Below are 20,478 nucleotides of genomic sequence, written 5' to 3' on the forward strand. Positions count from 1 at the left end.
CCATCTTGTGGGGTTTTACTTTTGTGAATAGTGTCTTTTGAAGTACACACTTTTAAACTTTTGGTGAATTCTAATTTATTTATATTTTCTTTGGTTGCTTGTGCTTTTGGTGTCCTATCTAACACCATTATCAAAGATAAGATTATGTTTTTTCCTAAGGGATTTATAGTTTTGTCTATTACATTTAGTTCTTGATCTGTGTATATCAAGGAATAGGTAGGTAGGAATAGGTAGGAATCCAAGTTCATTCTTTTGCATGTGGCTATCCAGTTTTTCCAGCACCATTTGTTGAAGACTATCCTTTCCCCATTTAATGGCCTTGGCACCCTTGTTGAAAACCAGTTGACCATAAATAATAAAGGTTATCATCGTTAACCATTTTTCTATGTTGGACATTTAGGTCAATCCCAGATTTTTGTTTTTCTAAATTATCCTGTGTTAAGGACAAAATAAAAGACAAAGTCTTTTCTGTGTTTGAAGTTATTTTGGTAGAAAGTGTTCTCAGAAGTGAAATTACTGGGTCAAAGATGAAATAAATGTGTTTTGGAGCTCATTGAAGGAGGCATTAAACGCTCAGTGTCATGATGTTAAGAGTGACAAAATGCTTCTTTATTCATCAGTTGCTCTAGCTTAAGCGCCGGATTTCTGTAAAAGTCTTTTGCTATAAGATGGATGGATTTCCCTGACTTATTATTCTTTCAACTGCTTTTAAAAGACTAAATAAATCTAGAGTGAAAAACTTCAACACTAGGGGCAAACAGGACATGCAGTAGTTTTCTAGATGTTTCTAGTTTTCTTCTTTAAACAAGAAGAAAAAAGTGTCATCACATGCAGTAGGTTAATAAAACCGTCTTTGAGAGAAATAGGGTCAAGATTTAGACCTTAACTCAGTGCATTGAAAGTCCCTAGAGCAAAAACAATGTTTTATTCTGAGTTTCTCTTCTGGTCTTGATAATCAGGTTAATTTACATTCATTTAGTCTCAGAGATGGCTAACTTAAACCTGTTTTTAGTAGATAGTACATGGTTTTAAAAAATTAAATACAAAAAACTATTAGAAAATCAAGTTTCCCTTTCATCTTTGACCCTCAGTCTTCCAGTTCTCCTTAGAGGTATCCACAGTATTATTGTTACTTGTGCCTGTGTAGACTAGTTCATACATAGAGTACCTCTGGAAAGATAGTATTTACAAAATTACACCTTTTAAGGCTCTTGATACTTACTGACAAATTACTTTTCAAAATGATTACATCAGTTTATGGCAGCAGTACAGTGCTAGTTAGGAAGATTTCATTTTTGTTTATATTTCTTTGAATATTTTTTTCTTAATATTGGATATCCAGTTTATATTTCCTCTTTTGTGTATATTCTGTTCATGTCTTCTGGCATGCTATTCGTTTTGATTGGAGTTGTCCTTTATGAGGTTTATTTTGGCAGCCTTTTGTAGTTGGTTATTTTACAATAGTCAGGATTTGGGGAGAAAAGTTAAAATGCTTTTTGTAACATTTATGCTAAGAGGTATGTGAGCTGAACAAGGGTCAAGGCAGTAGGGAAAAGGAAGTTAAATGCTTGAGGGAGAAATTTATAGGACTTGGAAAGTGGGTACAGTCCAAGATGACTTCAAGGTAAGTTGGAAAAGGATTGGTGCTATTAAGAAAAATAAGGAGTAATGTGGAAAGAACTAGATTTCTATGGAAAGATGAGTTTGTTTTGTGTAGGCTAAGAGTGAAGAGGATCCAGGTTGAGCTATCCAGGAGACTTGTGACTAGAGCTCAAAAGGCAAGATAGAGTTGCAAATCATCTGATTTACTGAGGGAGCATTGTTTTGAAAGTTTGGCAGTGGATGAAATTGCTGATATTTGAGAATAGGTCCATGGACAGGGAGTCATGTAAGAGGACAAAGTTGGGAAGGGTCCCTGAAGAGCTAGGATGGTAGATTGGCATGCTCACCAAGGAGAGCAGGGGATCTAGAGAACAAAAGTTGTGAGAAGAAAAGACCATTAGGCTTGGTAACTTGGAAAAGATACAATTTATGTGAAGCAGGAAGTTTGTCTTCTTCCCAAACAGCTTTATTAAGATAGAATTCATTTATCATATGAATTCATTAAATTCATATCCACTTAAAGTGTACAACTCAGAGGTATACTCAGAATTGTGCAGCAATCACCACAGTCAATTTTAGAACATTTATTGCCACCAATGGAAAGCCTGCCCCAATTAGCAATCACTCTCTAATTCCCCTTTAGCCTCCTAGCCCAAGGCAACCAGTAATCTACTTTCCATCTCTTTAGATTTGTCTACTTTGGACATTTCACATAAATGGAAGCATACAATATGTGGCCTTTTGTGTCTGACTTCTTTGATTGTTTTCAAGGTTAATTCATGCCATAGTATGTATCAGTACTTATTTTTTCTATGCCTAAATAATATGCCATTGTATGAATGTACCACATTTTATTTATCATCAGTTCATAGACATTTGAATTGTTAATCACTTTTTGACTGTTATAAATAATTCTGCCATAAACATTCATGTACAATGTTTTGTTTGGACATGTTTTCAGTTCTCTTGGGTATATATATACCTAGGAGTGAAATTATTGGGTGTTATGCTGACTTTGTTTAATTTTTGACACAACTATTGCAGAGGACAACAAGTTGCCAGTGGTTTTTTTTTTAGAAATAATAAAATGAATTTTAATTCACTAGTGGAAAGAATGTCCATATTCAAGTATATTGTTCAGAAATAAAGGCATTATGAAAAATGAGCTATATAATTGTTTTCTGTTGTGTAAAACTATAACATGTTTATGCATCTCCTTTCATTGGAAACCTTGTGTATTGAATGTTACCTCAAAGCTTGGCTGAAATGTTAGACATTTTTCTTCTGGATCAGTATATTGATGTAAGTATGCTTCATCAATTTCAAATAATGATTTGTAATAATGAGTACAAGTGTGATAAAAAATAATCCCAAGGATATTTGACATTAGTCTATAGTAATGATTTATTTTTTACTCCTTAGTCTGAACTGTAGAGATCAAGTACTATGATCTTTTCTTTTCTTTTCTTTTTTTTCTTTTCTTTTCTTTTCTTTTCTTTCTTTCTTTCTTTCTTTCTTTCTTTCTTTCTTTCTTTCTTTCTTTCTTTTCTTTCTTTCTTTTCTTTCTTTCTTTCTTTCTTTCTTTCTTTCTTTCTTTCTTTCTTTCTTTCTTTCTTTCTTTCTTTCTTTTCTCCTTCCTTCCTTCCTTCCTTCCTTCCTTCCTTCCTTCCTTCCTTTCTTTTTAAAATTTGGATTACCTGTAGTTTCTGTGGCCTCTGAAGTTCAAGATCCAGAAAACCAAAACCAAAAACAGACTTCTCGGGTCACTATTATTGGTTTGGCCTTGTTTTTGTCTATTCCTGCCCTAGGTGGGATGAGTGTTGAGAAGCTTCAGCATATGACATTTCCCCCTTACCAAAGTTTTTAAGTGAGATCTCATAGGCTTCTCTATTTTGGAACTTGGATTTAGCTAGTTACTTCTTGTTTCCAGAAGTTAAAAGTCATTTTTTTGGTAAATAATATGTTCAGATTTTTCAAAATTGAAAGGTATAATCTATGAACAACAAATTTCCACCCAACTTTTGTTCATTAGTCATTCAAATCTTCTTCTGGTGGCCACTATTACAGTATTTTTTTGGGCATATTCTTGCAGATTGTACTTCGCTTGTATATTTAGCTGTATTACTATTCCCTCACTCACTCAAAATATGGTATTGCATGTATATCATACTATGCCTTTTTTGCTTACCAAAATGTCTTTAAGATTAGTCAATCTGTATTTCTTTATCAAGAATATTCTCATTTTTTCCAATGTCTGCTTTTATTTTTAACCACTTACATTAAGAAATACATTTGGTTCATATCTTTAATATTGCAAATAATCCTTCAGTATGCATTTCTAATTTTGATTGATTTTGCCAAATTGCTCTTGTTGGGTTTTGTCATCTTAGGCAACTCTACATGTATGAGAACTGATTCTCAATAGCCTCAAAACGTGATATAATTTTAATGTTGGCCAACCCAAGTTAAAAAATGGCATTTGGGTATAGTTTTACTTTGTATCTTTCTTTGAGTGAGGTTTAGCATTTTCTGATCTGTTTAAATTGTTGTATAATTTTTCTATAAACTGGGATTTGCCCATTAGCCCTTTGTTGTCTTTTTTTTAGTCTTTTGTTGGAACTCTTTATTTATTAGGTAGGTCAGATCTTTAATGGGTTTTGAGTTAAACAAAAACTGATGTTGGAGTAGAAGTTGCTTCATTTCTAATTGAACTCAAAACATTCCAGTAACCATTGAGAGTTGGAGGCCAGAGTTGTACATTTCATAGCCTGTGTATTTAAGCTCCTTTCCCAGTCCAGCAGAACTTTGGGACCATCATTTTTGGAGGAGTTTATGAAGATGACATGATTAGCTAACGAAGTGTATTTCAGATAGTCTCTGAGGGATGGTAGAATGCTCAAAAAATAGCAAATTAATCATCTTCCATATTTTTTTTCCAGACAAGCCTGGGAAGCAATGTTTTTAAATCTCTCATATACATTAAAATGCTATTATTACATCAACCTTATTTATTATAAAATATAGATGTTTCAGTTTCTTACTTATGAAGCATCTGATAACAGTTTGTTTAATAACCCAGATTGCTTGGATATGTGTTTATTTGAACTGAAACTTAATTTTCCAAGGCCCGAGTTTTCACTCCACCTGTATTTGTGGGGCTGTTGGGCCGAATCTCATTTAATGGCTGGGTCAGACATGATGGCCTGTATGCTAATCAATTAAATTCTACTTCGAAAAAAATAAAAAAATTCACTTGGTCAACTGACACACGAATAAATAGTAACCAAAGTCAAATAAGTGAAATAACCAAACTCAAATAAGTGAGGTCATTAGAATAAAATCCATCCTTTGAAAGATAGATACCACAACAAAAGAAAAACAAAAGCAGGCATTTCAGTGTATTTTATTTAATCAGTATCAGCACTCTTTTGTAATCCAAATTTTCTTGCATTTATGAATATATGTAAACATTTTAGTATAACAGCACATATATATATTTTTTTAATTTTAATTTTAATTTTTTTTTTTTTTGATTTAAAACTATTTGTCCTTTAGGGCCTCTGGGTGGCTTAGGCAGTAAGCCTCCAACTCTTCGTTTTGGCTCAGGTCATGATCTCATGGTTAGGGAGAGTGAGCCCCACATTGGGCTGTGAATAGATGTGGGGAGCCTGCTTGGGATTCTTTCCCATTCTTTCTGCCTCTCCCCCTCTCAGGCTCACAGTGTCTCACAATTAATAAATACATGAAAAAACCTACTTGTCCTTTTTTAAAAATACATTTTTTTAAGTTTATTTATTTTGAAGTCAGTGCTGTCAGCACAAGCCTGATGTGGGGCTTGAAACCACAAATCGTGAGATCATGACCTGAGCCGAAACCAAGACTCAAACACTTAACCAATTGAGCCACCCAGACGCCCGAAAACTATTTGTCCCTTAGACGAAATTTTCTGTGATAAAAATTCAATGGAATCTTTTTTACTATCAAACTTTAATTATTTTTTAAATATTTTATTCTCAAGCGAGATAATATACACTGTAGTCCTGGCTTCAGGAGTAGAATCAGTGATTCATCATTTATATATAACACCCAGTGCTTATCCAGTTAGTGTCCTCCTTAAAGCCCATCACCCATTTCACCCACCCCCATAATCTTTAGTTTGTTCTCTGTATTTAAGAGTCTTTTATGGTTTGCCTTCTTCTCTGTTTTTAGCCTATTTTTCCTTCCCTTCCCCTATGATCATCTGTTAAGTTTCTCAAATTCCACATAGGAGAGAAATCATAGGATACCTGTCTTTCTCTGACTAATTTCACTTATAATACCCTCCAGTTTCATCCATATTGTTGTAAATGGCAAGATTTCATTCTTTTTCATCCCCAAGTGGTATTCCATTGTGTATATATACCATATCTTCTTAATCCATTAATAAGTTGTTGGACCTTTAGGTTCTTTCCATAACTGGCTGTTGTTGACAGTGCTACTGTAAACATTGGGGTGCATGTATCCCTTCCAATCAGCTCCTGTATCCTTTAGATAAATTTCTAGTAGTGCTTTTGCTGGGCCATAGGGTCATTCTATTTTTAATTTTTTGAGGAACCTCCACACTGTTTTCCAGAGTAGCTGTACCAATACCAGTTTGTATTCCCATCAACAGTGCAAGAGGGTTCCCCTTTCTCCACATTCTCACGAACATGTGTTGTTTCCTGAGTTGTTAGTTTTAGCCACTTTGACCAGTGTGAGGTGATATCTCATTGTGGTGATAAGCGATGTTGAGCATCTTTTCACATGTCTGTTTGCCATCTGGGTGTCTTCTTTGGAAAAGTGTCTATTCATGTCTACTGCCCATTTCTTCACTGAATTATTTGTGTTTTGGGTGTTGTGTTTGGTAAGTTCTTTATAGATTTTTGATACTAACTGAATGGACTCTTTTTAACCAAGAATTAAAAGAAGTTAAAATACTGTATTGCAGTGCTTCTCAGACTACCTTTGGTGTAAAGGACCAACTTTAAAAAATTTTCAATCCATTATTGGCTATTTGTTTTGTAAAATGCAAAAGAATCAAAACCTCTACCACTCACCTCAAAAATAACCCCAAACAAAATTGAAGTATGGAACTGTGAATGCAAGATAAAAATAAAAGCTCAATTTAAAAATTATATTTAATAGATAATATTACTTCAAAAATATAAACAAAACAACGTAATAGAAAAAAATATAAAAATTGGACACATTGTTTATTGCAAATGTGTATATAAACCAATTAAAATATTAAATAATAATCTCTTGCAGACTGGTAGCAAACCCTGGTCTGCAGACCACTCTTTGAGTAATACCACTTTTTTCGATTAGACAGCTAAGTCACTTTTTCTGTTACTATTTATGTTTAATATTGGAAAAGACTTATAACCTTCTCCACTTTAGAATAAGGTACAGATTTTTACCTAACAGTGTGAATCTGGGTGTTTATGTCAACCTCCCAACTCTCAGATTTTCTTTAAATCTATGTTGATTTTTAAGTTATTCATTTCTCCCAAGTCTGAGATATGTTCTGCCATCATTGCTGTTATTAAGCCAAGATTGCTAGAAGCTTGTGAGAAAAATTAGAAACTTTGTGGTATGTTGTTTTTAGTTTGTTTTATTAAATTTTATATTTTGTCTATCAAGAACCTCAGAAATAATGCTTTTCATAATAATTAAGTATTTGCATCAGTATTGTTATTTTCATTTCTTGGTTTAGTCTTAAAATTTTGTTAGCATTTATGTTTTATGATTGAGCTGTGGAGCATTATACTGATTATCTTAAGTTCTTCACAGGCAGGTGTGAATCTGTTGCTTTACATCTTTAAGCAGCAATTTATAGATCTTAAATGTTCTCATTACACAAAATTTGTAATTATGTGAGGTTATGGACATGTTAACTGATATTATTATGGTGATCACTTCACAGTATGTGTGTGTGTCAAATCATTTTGTACACAAATTTACATAATGGTATATGTTAGTTGTATTGCAATAAAGCTGGGGGAAAAAAGTAAGCTGCAACCTGGGGTTTATATCAAGGTACCATCTGTGATTCTAGAATGACCCAGAGATTATTATATTTGGTTTGGAGGGAGTAGAAAGTAATATTTAAGTTCTATTGAGGTTTTCTTCAGTGTAAATGTGATTGAAGTTAAAATATCTTTGGACTCAGTGTGAAGTCTTTTCCAACATTTCTTTTGTTTATATGACTTCAAGCAAGTACTGTCTGTGGACAGAGATTTAAGTTCTTACCTTTTCATATTCTTTGCATTACCCAGTGAAATAACTTTGAAATTAGGTTTTTGGAAAGTTATCTATGCACAAATTTGTATAAGTTATGTTTATGTTAGTGAAAGAAATGTATACCATTTTTGGCTGTTTTTCTTTAGGGTAATTCTTCTCCTGCATTTACCTTTGGATGGAAGTATGCACTTTTCCCAATAGAAGATGGTAATCTTGGAGAATGACCATGGAGAAGGGGATGAGTTCTGGAGAAGGGCTGCCTTCCAGATCATCTCAGGTTTCGGCTGCTAAAATAACAGTCAAAGAGTTGGAAACAAAGCAGTCCCATAAGGAGAAGCGAGGGGGCTTTGTGCTGGTGCATGCAGGTAAGCTCTAAGTGGGCGAGTCAGAAGATGAAAATAACGTTGATTTTTTTTTTCTTGCTTGAAGTACACTGAGAATTGAATTTCACATATGGAGGAGGCAAACTGCCAGAGAGGAGTTGGAACCAGAGAGTGACATTGATACAAGCCTCTCCTACTCCCTACTTGGAAGATCTTATAATGACAACTCTTCCTATGTCTTCTTTACTTCTCTGCTGCATTATTTACTTTTGCCCGATATAATAAGAATAATTAAGTAGTTTTAAAATCAGACAAAGTAGGTGATGGGCATGGAGAAAGGCACTTGTGGGGATGAGCACTAGGTGTTATATGGAAACCAACTTGACAATAAACTATCATAAAAAAATCAGACAAAGTAATTTCTTTTTTTAGGTTTATTTATTTTTTTTTTGAGGGAGACAGAGACAGCGTGAGTGGGAGAGGTGCAGAGAGAGATGGAAAGAGAGAATCTTAAGCAGGCTCCACACTTGCAGTGCAGAGCCTGATGTGGGTCTTGAACCCATGAAATCGCAAGGTCGTGACCTGGGCTGAAGCCAAGAATCAGACACTTAAACAACTGAGCCACCTAGGTGCCCCCAGGCAAAGTCATTTCTTAAACTCTAGTTTGTGTTTTTAAAAATAATGCTACTGAAAAATTTTATTGACCCCATATTTGACTGTGCCCACTTTAGAATAGAATTATACAGTCATAGAGTTAGTTTGCCTTAATGTTATAAATGAGGAAGAGAGATTAAGTAGCTTCAGCCCCATGGCTAGTTTGTGCTAGACCCAGGTTGAGAAACCCTTTTGTGTGCTCTTAGTCTCAGTCTAGTGCTTTTGGTACTACATGAGCCTATAATCTCTACTTCAGAGGACCTGGGGGCAGACACAGTGAGGTTCAACTCCTGGGTCCCCCAGTCATTGAAGATTTTCAGTTTCAGAACAGTGCAGCCCTGCTCTCAGCAGGCTTTTCTTTTTTCTTTCTTTTTTTTCTTTAGTCATTTTTCTTTGCCTACATTTATTTAAGATGCATGACTTCTGTGAAGGGAGAAGGAATGGCTGGATCTTCTTTTAACTTTCCTCAGACAGTCAAGAAGGGTGGGATCAAGATTAACTTTGCTATGGGGTGAGGAGTAGAATTGCTTTCTTTTGTTTCATTTTGGCCTAACTGGTATCCTGCCTGGTCATTAACCATTGGCTATATCTAGACTAGATAGATAACTTGGGGAGTCTTACAGACTGTAATCCAGGAGAATCTAAGAAACCCAGGTTCAGTTTGCTTTTCTTTCAGAAGATTTTACAAAGTAATGAGGTAAAATTTAGAAATAACCCAGTTAGAAGTAGACTTGGGACCATAATGCCTGCCTTCAGACTCCTAGTCTGGGGTTCTTTATACTATACCATGTTGATGGTGCGCCTTTTGTAGCACCCAGTGTTATGTGACAAACGTACAAGAAAGGTTTGAAATTTGTAACAAGCAACAACAAAGAGGTTTTGATTAGTTGGAAAGCACTGCTTTTTGACTATCATGCTAATGTCCCTCTTCTTTTACTCACTAGATGAGAATGGCTCTTAGATGAAGTTAGAGTTGGGGGCCAGCAGTAATAGGAGGGAATTATGTGGATTAGAGTGACACTCTTTTTCTAAATAATTACAAGATCAGATAGACTGATTGATTATGCAGAAATACATATTTTGCACTTTTAAGGGACAACATTTCAATTCCTTATCTATTGTAGAGATTCTTCCCCCCCCCCAAACCCCCACTAGAGGAGACTTGTCTAAATTTTACTTGTTTGAGTCTTAGATTCTTGATTTTTCCTAGTCTGTATGGTACCTATACTACTATACTGTTTATTGAATATCAAAAGGCTGAACACTTTTTACCTTAAAACTTTAACGATGAAAGTTATCTTTACTTAAATGAAATGTCAGTATCACTTGCATGAGGAGAAAATAACTTTAAACACAATGCAACCAAAACAATGTAATTAAATTTTAGCTAAGTCCTATCTGTGGCTTAGATCCTGAGCCTACCTTTCCTTTGTTAGAGAAATTAGCAAATGTTAACCAGATATTAAAGATGTATTGTGGCCACACTGAGACTTTTCCCTTATTTAAAGAGGATTTTTATGTTAATCCTATTAAAACTGTCATCCATGCACTAAAGTTATTTATTTAGCAATAGTATCCCATGATTTGGGAAATATTGCTGAAGGATTGAGGCCCCCAGACCTAAGATGACAGACCTGTTAGAGAAGCATGAAGAAAGGCCTGTTAAACATTGGCACAGGCCCCATGAAATTTCACACTTCTCTTGAGAGACAGGATTAGAATTTGGGTGATTATGGATTTTTGTTGGTTTTGCATCTTTTCTGCTCTCCTGGGTCCCTGATTGATAGCTTCATGACTAGTTTTTTCTCTGACTTGAGGAAAGGTGGGTTAAGTTTGTGTTAAGAGTCTGTAGGTCCCAGTGGAGAGCGCTGAGGCTTAGAAATGCAGTTCTTAATCTTCCTTATGTTGGACCCCTATGGGCCCTTGGTTGGGAGTGTGGGAGAAATGATTTAGAGCTCTGTTAAAAAGAACTTTGTTTAGAAGCCTAATCATCAAGAGAGTTTAAAGACCCTTGTCTTGGTTTCTTTCCTATGTAGATTATTTTCAAATCCCTAACTAAGCAAGTATTAATCTTCTAAGGGCAACAGATTTCAGAGCCATTCTCTTGAGTAGCTTGCTGGGTGTTTAAGAAATAGGCCAGGAGCACCTGGTTGGCTCAGTTGGTTGAGCATCGAACTTCGGCTCAGGTCATGATCTCACTGCTTGTGGTTCAAGCCCCGCGTCGGGCTCTGTGCTGACAGCTCAGAGCCTGGAGCGTGCTTTGGATTCTCTGTCTCCCTCCCCCGCTCTCTGCCTCTCCCCGACTCATGCTCTGTTTCTGCTTCAATAATAAACAAACAAACAAAAAAAGAAACAGGGACACCAGGATTTCTAATAGACATACATGAATGTGCTGTCACTGAGGTTTCAAAGACAACCTGAGCTATAGTCTAGCAGTGAGAGGATATAAAAAGTTTGGATAGCACTGATGGCATTTTGGTGGTTATGGGAAATAACTTCAAATGTTATTGAGAAGCTGCCTAGTTTTCTGAAGTTCCTTTTAAGGATTCAGGATTCTGAACAGTAATTTGTCAAATGTCAGGAGCTTTCTAAAGGTCAACAGAAAGGAAAGTAAAGGGAGTCTGTCCTTGATACCTCTTAGGTTACCAACTCCAGATCAAAAAAACTGACTTTGGAGAGTGGTTTTTGAAAGGAGATAATCTTGGTGGAGCCTCTCTGGGGATATGAGCTACTTTTAGCTCTGCCTCTGAAAAAGGTAAGGCATGGCATTAAAAAGGCTTATGGTAGAGAAGGAAGCAATTAGATTTTGAAAATTCCATACACGTAGGAAAATACACTCTTGTCACCAATAGAGCATTAGTTTGTATGAACTATTTGTATAATATAAGCAAATTTTAATGATGACTAGCAATTGGTTGTTTTTTTCCACTACAGGTGCGGGTTATCATTCTGAGTCCAAAGCCAAGGAATATAAACATGTATGCAAACGAGCTTGTCAGAAGGTATGAACAGAATGTGTATGATGGAAACATTTCATTTTCGACCAGCAAACAGCTTTACCTTGAAATTCAAAATTTTAAGGTTTGGCTTAGAAGAGAGCCTTTAGTTTGCGCTGTGAAATTATTTTGCTCCTATTTTTGGGGTCTTTTGTTTTGTTTTGCTTTGTGTTTTTTGTTCTCCAAATGATGCTTAGATCTTTCCCTCCCTTTCCCAGATTAAAGTCTGTATTTTTGGAAATGTGGGCACATAATCATAAATCTTTTAATCTTTGCAAAGGCATTGAGCTCCATTGAAGGAGTAGGGAAAACAGTTCAAAGGCAGCCAGTGTATCTTTCTATGAAGAAAAGAAAAAAAATAATAAAAAATTAAAATGGGTGCTTTCTTAGGGAGATTATCCTGTACTTTTTCCTTCTGTTTCTCATTATGTAGTTTGTATCATAGCAGATTTATTGTCATTCCTAAGTTTAGCTTTGCCCTTGTTCTCAGTTGTGCTTTATTTTCTCTTTGGTTTCTGAGGTTTTGCTAAATTGTTGAATACTTAATTTGGATGCAGGAATGGACTCAGAAGAAATATTGCTTGTTTTTATTTTGATCTTGACTATATACTCTTATTGGCAAAGATTCCATTACTTTTTATGCAAATACAATGTTAACGGATATTATATATCGTGTAAATATAGAGTCTCTCCCAGCTCTTTTCATTTAAATACCATTTAAAATGAAGCTTATGCTTTATTAATGAAATCCCACAAATAAATAAGAAAATTTTGTTATAGGGATTTTATTGTTTTTTAAATTTATAATGAAGCAAGAAGTTCTCTAAACTATTTCATATTTTTTCTTATTTTTTAATTTTGAAAGTTTTCATTGTCTGAAATGTTTTATATAACTATAGTCCTAGAATCCTAATATATTTGGAATGTATAATCAGTCTTCTCAATTTATAGAATGAATGAACTTCTTAAAAGTTTAATAAGGAATACAACAAAACATCAAAGAGATGTTTTGGGGCATCTCTTTGTTGACTAAATTGGAGCTTTAATAGTTGATTTAGAAATCAGTTTTCCTTTTCTCTCTTACCTTTATACTTAAGTAAGGTGGTTTTATAGGCTGTTACTCTCTATAGTTCACATTGCAAAAGAACATGATTTGTTTATCTCAATATATTATCCAGTCTGCCCTTATCTATGGGGGATATGTTCCAAGACCCCCAGTGGATGCCTGGAACTTCAGATAGTACCAAACTCTATATGTACTTGTTTTTCTCAACATATACATACATAGGATAAAGTTTACTTTATAAATTAGACACAGTAAGAGATTAACAGCAATAATTAACAATGAAATAGAAGAGTTATATTGTGTGTATATAAAAGTTACGTGAATGTGGTCTTTCTCTGTCAAAATATCATATTATACTGTATTTACCCCTTCTTTTTGTGATAATGTGAGATGATAAAATGCCTACATGATGGGATGAAGTGAGGTGAATGATGTAAGCATTGTGATACGTAAGCCCTAGGCTACTGTTAAACTTGTGATGATATGTTAGAAGGAGGATCATCTGGACTGCAGTTGACTGGGGGTAACTGAAATGGAGGATAAGGGGGAACTACTGTAGTACCAAAAATGCTTTTGTCACATGTATGCGTCCATCTAAATGTTTGCATGACTGAGAGTCACTGCGTTTTAGTTAGAGATATGGAGAGCAAAACAGTGGAAGAAGATGTTATTGGATTAGTCTGAGATTCAATTATGTATATAAAGTATAAATTATCAGGGTATTTATTCATTTATTTATTTTTCTCCAAATTTTTATTTAAATTCAAGTTAGTTAGCATACAATGTAATATCAGTTTCAGGTGTAGAATTTAGTTATTCATCACTTACATACAATACCCAGTGCTCATCACAAGTGCCCTCCTTTGAATTATTAGGATATTTAAATCAAACTGAACTGGCATAAGGTCGATGGCTATTTTGAATTGCCCTGTGATGATTGAAGCCCTTCCACTTGCTAAATTGCCTACACTTTGCATTTAGTGGCTAGATTTTATTCATTGTCTTAATTTGAATAATAAATGAGCTATATCATAAATTATCCTAAATACAAACACTTGCTTGTTTTAAATCTAAGTGGTTTATGTCTTGAGGTACGGGATGGAACTAGTGATCAGTTTTTATTAACTCTAAATGTCTCCTATACTTCTTTAAAGCATTGGAAAAATTCTGGGCGTATTTGGGAAGTTGTGGTTTTAAAATGAATAATCTCTCCCCTTGGTTTCATAGGCAATTGAAAAGCTACAGGCTGGTGCTCTTGCCACAGATGCAGTGACTGCAGCTCTGGTGGAACTCGAGGTATTTCCTTTCTCTATGTTTTACTTAAAATATTTATGAGTTTATGTTCATTATTAAATGACATAAAAGTGCTGAGTTAGTTAACCATCAGTTATATGACAATGTTTCCTAACTGTACTAACAAAGTTATGAAGAAGCCTGTGATATTGCTAGGTTATTTTCCCTGGGGACTTCTCTGAATAACATAAAAGTTGGTTAAATCCACCCCCCATCCCCCCATTTCTGTGAGATTCATGAATATAAAAGTTACTGGTGTTTGGATATTTAAATTTTCTTAGTATGTTCAGTAGGGAAATTCCTAAGGTTAACTCCTCTTCCCCAAAAGGGAAGAAAAAATTACAGTTGTCTAGAAGTATCTAAATTGGAAGGGAAGTTTCCTCATAAGCCTGACACTTAGATTTGTATCCTGAAGCTATGCTCTGTGAAGGGTGTCTTGTCCAGTGTGATTGTTAAGTTGGTCTCCGGTTAACTGAAGACATTGAGGAATCAGTGGTGAGGCTCTTAAGTTTGCTATAATTTGTTGTACTCTATAATGAGCGTTTCTTGGTTCTTATAATCTGAAACTTTGAGGATGAATTTGTCCTGGGGATATTGAGGCCTTCAGAAGACTGACTTTTGTTGCTCAAACTTATAGAAGATAGATTCCTATCAGTCTGTTTAGAGGATTATAGTGAACAAATAGTTTTCTGGTTGAGAATACTACTTAGGGAATCAAATAAGATATGAAGATAAAACAGTGATGAGTTTGAGGTAGGAGGTAGATGGACTAAGTCTTCTAGTTGACTGGATTGTGGCTCTTTTGTTCATGCTTTGATTTCAGAGCACCTACCCAGTCATGCCAGGCCTTGCTTTTCCCTATGAAAATTGACCAGGAGTTTACCAGAAGTTAGCCATGTTTTCTCTTTCTCTTTATGCTTAGTTGTAGATCTCCACTTTTGATCACTCTTTGTAGATTTTAATCTCTCCTGTTAATGCCTTCAGATTAGTACAAGTGTAGTCAAGGGAAGATGAATGTACATGATAGGTACAAGTTCTATTGTAGTGTGGTCCCTGAGAGAGACATCTGACTTGGGGTATGTGGTTCCCTCCTATGGTGACTGATACATCTTATACCAGCTTTACCAATCATTAGCCCTGGGCACCTCACAGATTTTCCTTGACTCAGTTTTTCCATTTATAATATGGGGGTAATTCCTATTTCATAGAGTTCTGAAGTTAATTGAATTAATGTGTGACAATCACTTAGGTCATTGTATGGCACAGAGTAAGCACCCCTTAAAAATTAGTAATTATTACTATTATGAAGTGTTTTGGAAATGATATATATGAGGTCAATATTTATGTTAACTGTCAATGACACATTTTTACAATGTTAAGAAGAGGTTAATTATATACCATGGATGAAAGGAGAAAAGTGCTGCAAGAAAGAAGATTGATGTACTTAATACCAGATCTTACCTTTACTCAAAACACACACACACAAGGAAAGCTTCATCTGTCTTAATTCAATTGTTAATTGCAAATCACTCTTCTTTGTGCGTAAGGCAGTGTCCTGAGATGATCTGTGCATGGAGTCAGTGTGGGTCCAGGGAAAGAAAAAGGTTAATGAGTAGCTGGGGGATATACTATAATGGCAACTATGAATACAAAATTGAGTAAAATTAAGTTTTTCTTTTCTTTTCATCTTAGAATAACTTTAATTTTCTCAAGTTATACTTATATCATGTTGAATATTTTATTACATTTTTCTCCAGTGATGAATCAATCATACTTTTAAAGAGTTTACCTATTTATGCTTAAAAGTGATTGAAAATACATTCTGAAATAGGATGTAACTCATGAGTGGGCTTTATAGTTTTGAATGATGACCTCTGTTTTTTAAGAGCGTGGATATGAAGTTCTTTTTTAAAACAAACTTGTTCTATTTTTGACTGGACTGTGTTATATGGATAATGGTAGCATGGTATACTGACCTGAGTGAGTTTAGGGCACTCCTCCCAGTAACCCTCATTGTTCAATTTGGAGAATTTCAGTTAATTATATTTAATAATTTATTTTTATGTGGAATCTTTGAAATATGTTAATATTTAAAGGCTAAGGCTAGCTGGAAGAATTTTGCTAAATCTTAAGAATTATGTTGGAAGTTGTGCTTATACTGCCCCCTGCAGTTTCAGCCACTTTTGATTCACCACCTTTAAACAAAGCGAGGTTTTCAAGTAGAGTTCAGTTGAAGGAGTACTGTAATAGTTTGGGTCAATCGAAAGATACAAGAAAATCAGATTCTAAGATTTTCTGTACTTAGAAAAACTATAAATAACAGTTTTGAGTCCTTTCAGCTTACTGAAAAGTCCCAGAGAATCTGATTTATAATGTGTTGTTATGTTTAATTTGAGAGTAACTACTTATCTTTAATTTTGACCTATCTATTCAGTAATGCTAAGTCTTGTCCTAATTACCAAAACCATACCTTTGCTTTTTGACTTTGGGATGTACTTTTTGAGAAAAAAAAAAAAAAGCCCCTTTTTAAAAACCTTGTCTGTTACTGTATTACTTAGGCAGATAATAAAATTGGTTTGAATTCCTTGAACACTTATGTGGACTGAAGTGATTGAAGTGGTTTAATGGTCCTTACTGGCTAGAAGGGATATCTGGCCTCATATTTTAAAAAGTATGAGAATTGCACTTACCCAAATAGTTAAAAGTATACTGATCCAACTCCATGCCATATGGGAAGAAGAGACAAGGTAAAAGAAAAAGAAGTTTATATATAGAGACACATACAAACTTAATGCAGGCAACCCAGACTCATCATTTTGAGCTTTTCTTGGACACTGATTACCTTGTGTAGTTTCATTTTCCTCATCTTCCACTGCAGACAAGTGGTGTCAATTCTAAGACTACCACTTCTGGACACTTGAAGGGTGTTTTCGTCATTTAAATAAGGGAGGAGGTGAGTGCATAAGTTCCTGCCTTTAACTGACCAGCTTCTCTCTTTAGGGTTTTGGGAAGGAGGGTAGCCAGTCCCATTTGAGGGGTGTTCTGCAGTATAGAATTGAAAATGATATGACGCCAAAGTGTATTTTATTTATCTTCAAAATGTGAGGAGGGAAATGGAAAGGTCAGTTTATAGATCATATGTTAACTTATTGTTAAATTGGTTTGGTCCTATTTCATTTATTTTTAGCTTTTTTGAGATTATCCTTATAACTGATGGGAAAGTGACTTCTGTTTATTGGATAGTACATTTCTGATGTCACTCGTAGTAGAGAAGACAGGTATTGTGAAGCACCTTGATCTTCCTATCTGGGGCTATGCATCTAGAAGACAGTTGTTTTCATGGCTGCTTTTGGAATAGTTTTGGCACAGGTAGTAGCAGTGGATTGTAAACTCTAGACCATAACTGGCACATTTCACATGGTATAGTTTCTGATATGAATTTCTTCTTTGAGGAAGTTGGCTTTAGATCTGGATGGGTCATGATGCAGCTTCTAAAGTAGAATGTGTATCATGGATTCTGATGGAAAACACACTACTCATGAAATACTTACTGAATCTCTCTTTGCTCATTGATGTTTTTCTATAAAAAGTGCTAAGACCTGGCTTTAAAATTTCTAATAAGGAATTATAGGTGAAATGGGAATGACAGATTTTTGAGAGGTTACTTGTAGTCTTGTGTGAGAAAACTGATGAATCTGGCTGAGAATTTGAATATCTTGGTGTACACTTTGAGGGGTTTTGGCCAGTTCATTTTGAAAACTGGTTATTTTAGTAGATAGAATATGGTGCATTAAACATACAGGTAGATATAGGTTTCAGATTTCATATAGTGAAAGGCAACTTGCACAGGCTTCTTTCCTGAAAATGTGTTGTTGAGTTTATGTAATTCCAAGTGGGCCCTGCAGTTCTTTTGTTGTCTTGAATTGATTCATCCTTTAAAGCTCCCTATGGTCAGGGGAGATGGTAGTTCATGGTTGAAGCTGGTTTATTGTCCAAATGCGTTAGCATTTAAAGAGCACATTATGTTGGGCACATGTTTTTATATCTTTTGCCTCAAACAATCTGTTGTCTTTGGGTCTCTATATAATCCATATAATGCTTGCTTATAAACTCCAGGAAATTTCTTTAAGAAGTAACTTCTTATCCAGATGGCTAATAGTTGGGGGTGTGAGAGAAAATATTTAGTTTATTATATACTTATATTATTATATATAATATTGTTACATATTTATCTGTCTCTACATCCTCTTATACCCAGACCCAGCTCTGCATGTATTTCTTTAAAGCAGGGATCTCCAGAATGTCATCATTGTTGACTAGTCTGTTGTTGGTACCCTGGTCCAGCCCTCTGTGCAGCTGAAGGATTAGGCCACACCCCCTTCTCTTGGGCTGGAATGGTCTCTGTGCCACAGGGAGAGAGAGCACCTAAGGCCTGAGGCCTGCCAGTCCTTGAAATGCTTAGTGGTCATGGAGATGGTATGGATTGCTCATGGCATATGGATCTGTCTGATAGAAGGGAACATTTGGAAGGTCTGATATATCTCACTTTCAACAAACCTGTTCATAAGTTTGCTTGTGGTGGTTTTTGTGAGTAGACACTTAACCACATCCTGTCCTCTCCCCAACTTCAGTGTCTGTTTGTTTGTTTGTTTCTTTTTTTTTTGTTTCAAAGAAATGGGGGTTTGCTTTATAGGCATTTCTGCTTATTTGGGAAGTTAGAAAAGTATGTAAATAAATGAGCGTCTCCATTTTTCAGAACATTTTCTGTTTTCCAGAAATCATCTTTTCATAAGTAGAGGGTAGCTGAGTATTTTAGTGATTCTTTGCTTCCTTGCTCCCTCCTCTCCTCGTCTCCCCCAGCAGGCTGTGCTGAGCACTTTGGAAAGATGGCTTGATGCATTTAGCTCACATATACACAAGTGTCCATTAACCATAATATGACTGATGAGTCTAATTTTAGACTTAACACTCTTGAAAGTCTCATTTTTCTCTTCAATTGAAAATATCTTTTATTCTCTATAATATGGGAGGACCTGTTTTTATGTATTTGAAGCAAGGAGTTTTTAAAAATTTTAAAATGTTTATCCATTTATTTTTGAGAGAGAGAGCATGTCAGGGAGTGGCAGAGAGAGAGGGAGACAGAATTCCTAAGCGGGCTCTTTGTTGTCAGCACAGAGCGTGATGCGGGGCTTGAACCCAGGAACCCTGAGACCATGACCCCAGTGGAAATCAAGAGTCAGATGCTGAACGGACTGAGCCACATAGGAACCCCTTGAAGCAAGGAGTTTTACTTTTTTTCCCTTTATAGTATTTAACCTGTTTTCCTTGCACAAAATTTGAGTTTTGACTTTAGATGTTCTTTTTCCTTTTTTTTTTTCCAACTTAGTATCGTTGATTATTTCAGTCACCGACCCCATTTGCCTGTCTGTTTAGCATTATTTCCAGTGGTGCTTCAGTATTTCTGTGTATTCCAGCTGTTTATAGAGTCTTTATGTTTCTCTGCATTTTTTTTGTTTTATTTTTTGAGGTGTACATACACAGTTACACTTCATGGAGTTGCATCCAGCCAAGTATCCATGTTCTTCTTGTGAAGAGGCAGAGAAAATCACCTCTCCCAAGAATTTCCACCTTCTGACCAAGGGAAATGTGTCCTGAAGAGCTGTACGCAGATGGGAGGCAACTTGTTTGCTTGTTCTGCTGCTAGAGCATTGATTTAATTAGAAGACAGGCTGTGGGTGGCCATGTGCAGACAAAGAAGCACCAGACAGAGCCCAGTTAGCCTGGGACAGTAAAAGTAAGTTACACTCTTTTTAAAACACTTTTGAGTACTGATGCTGATTCTTGCCTTTAGTACTAAGGGGCAGCTTGTAACTTACTGTTTGTATTTACACAGTAGGTACATTTGTCTGTTCTTTTTCTAAGACCCTAGAAATTAAATGTGCTATCTAGCACAAAGTACCTGCTTAATGGACAAGCAGTGATTTTTTTTCTTTAATATTTTTTAGAATAAAAAGACTGAATCACTTATTACATTCTCAATTAATTTTACACTGCATCAAAACTGTGTATTAGTTTTTGATAAAGTCAGAACACTGAAGTCTAGAACTTGTTATGTTTTACCTTGTACTGATGGGAACATGAACCATTTTTCACTTTTTTCTAGCTATTTCTTGATGAGCTGTGTGGACTTTATCAGATACATTCATCTTGGCTGAATTTATTAGAAGATATGGTCCAAGACCAGACATAGCAGTTCCTGAGGAGCGTGTAGCTTTATAAATGA

At 35.3% G+C, this 20,478-nt stretch overlaps 1 protein-coding gene across 6 annotated transcripts in view; it reads left to right on the forward strand.

Annotated features, from left to right (window-relative positions):
* TASP1 (taspase 1) overlaps nt 1-20,478 on the forward strand; it is a 273,452-nt gene that overhangs the window by 1,940 nt on the left and 251,034 nt on the right. For 5 of the 6 annotated variants that reach the window (XR_013338382.1, XM_077777537.1, XM_077777538.1 and 2 more), the window contains exons 2-4: nt 8,010-8,228; nt 11,775-11,842; nt 14,130-14,198. Coding sequence is in view for 4 of the 6 variants with exons in the window: in XM_077777537.1 (XP_077633663.1) it covers nt 8,084-8,228; nt 11,775-11,842; nt 14,130-14,198 (282 nt within the window). In the remaining 2 variants the exon portion in view is untranslated. Of the gene's footprint in view, nt 1-8,009; nt 8,229-11,774; nt 11,843-14,129; nt 14,199-19,722; nt 19,990-20,478 lie in introns of those variants that run through there. The other variant, XM_077777540.1, reaches the window with a different exon arrangement.

This window comes from Crocuta crocuta, unplaced genomic scaffold (assembly GCF_008692635.1).
Source record: "Crocuta crocuta isolate KB4526 unplaced genomic scaffold, BGI_CrCroc_1.0 scaffold187, whole genome shotgun sequence".
Lineage (NCBI taxonomy): Eukaryota > Metazoa > Chordata > Mammalia > Carnivora > Hyaenidae > Crocuta > Crocuta crocuta.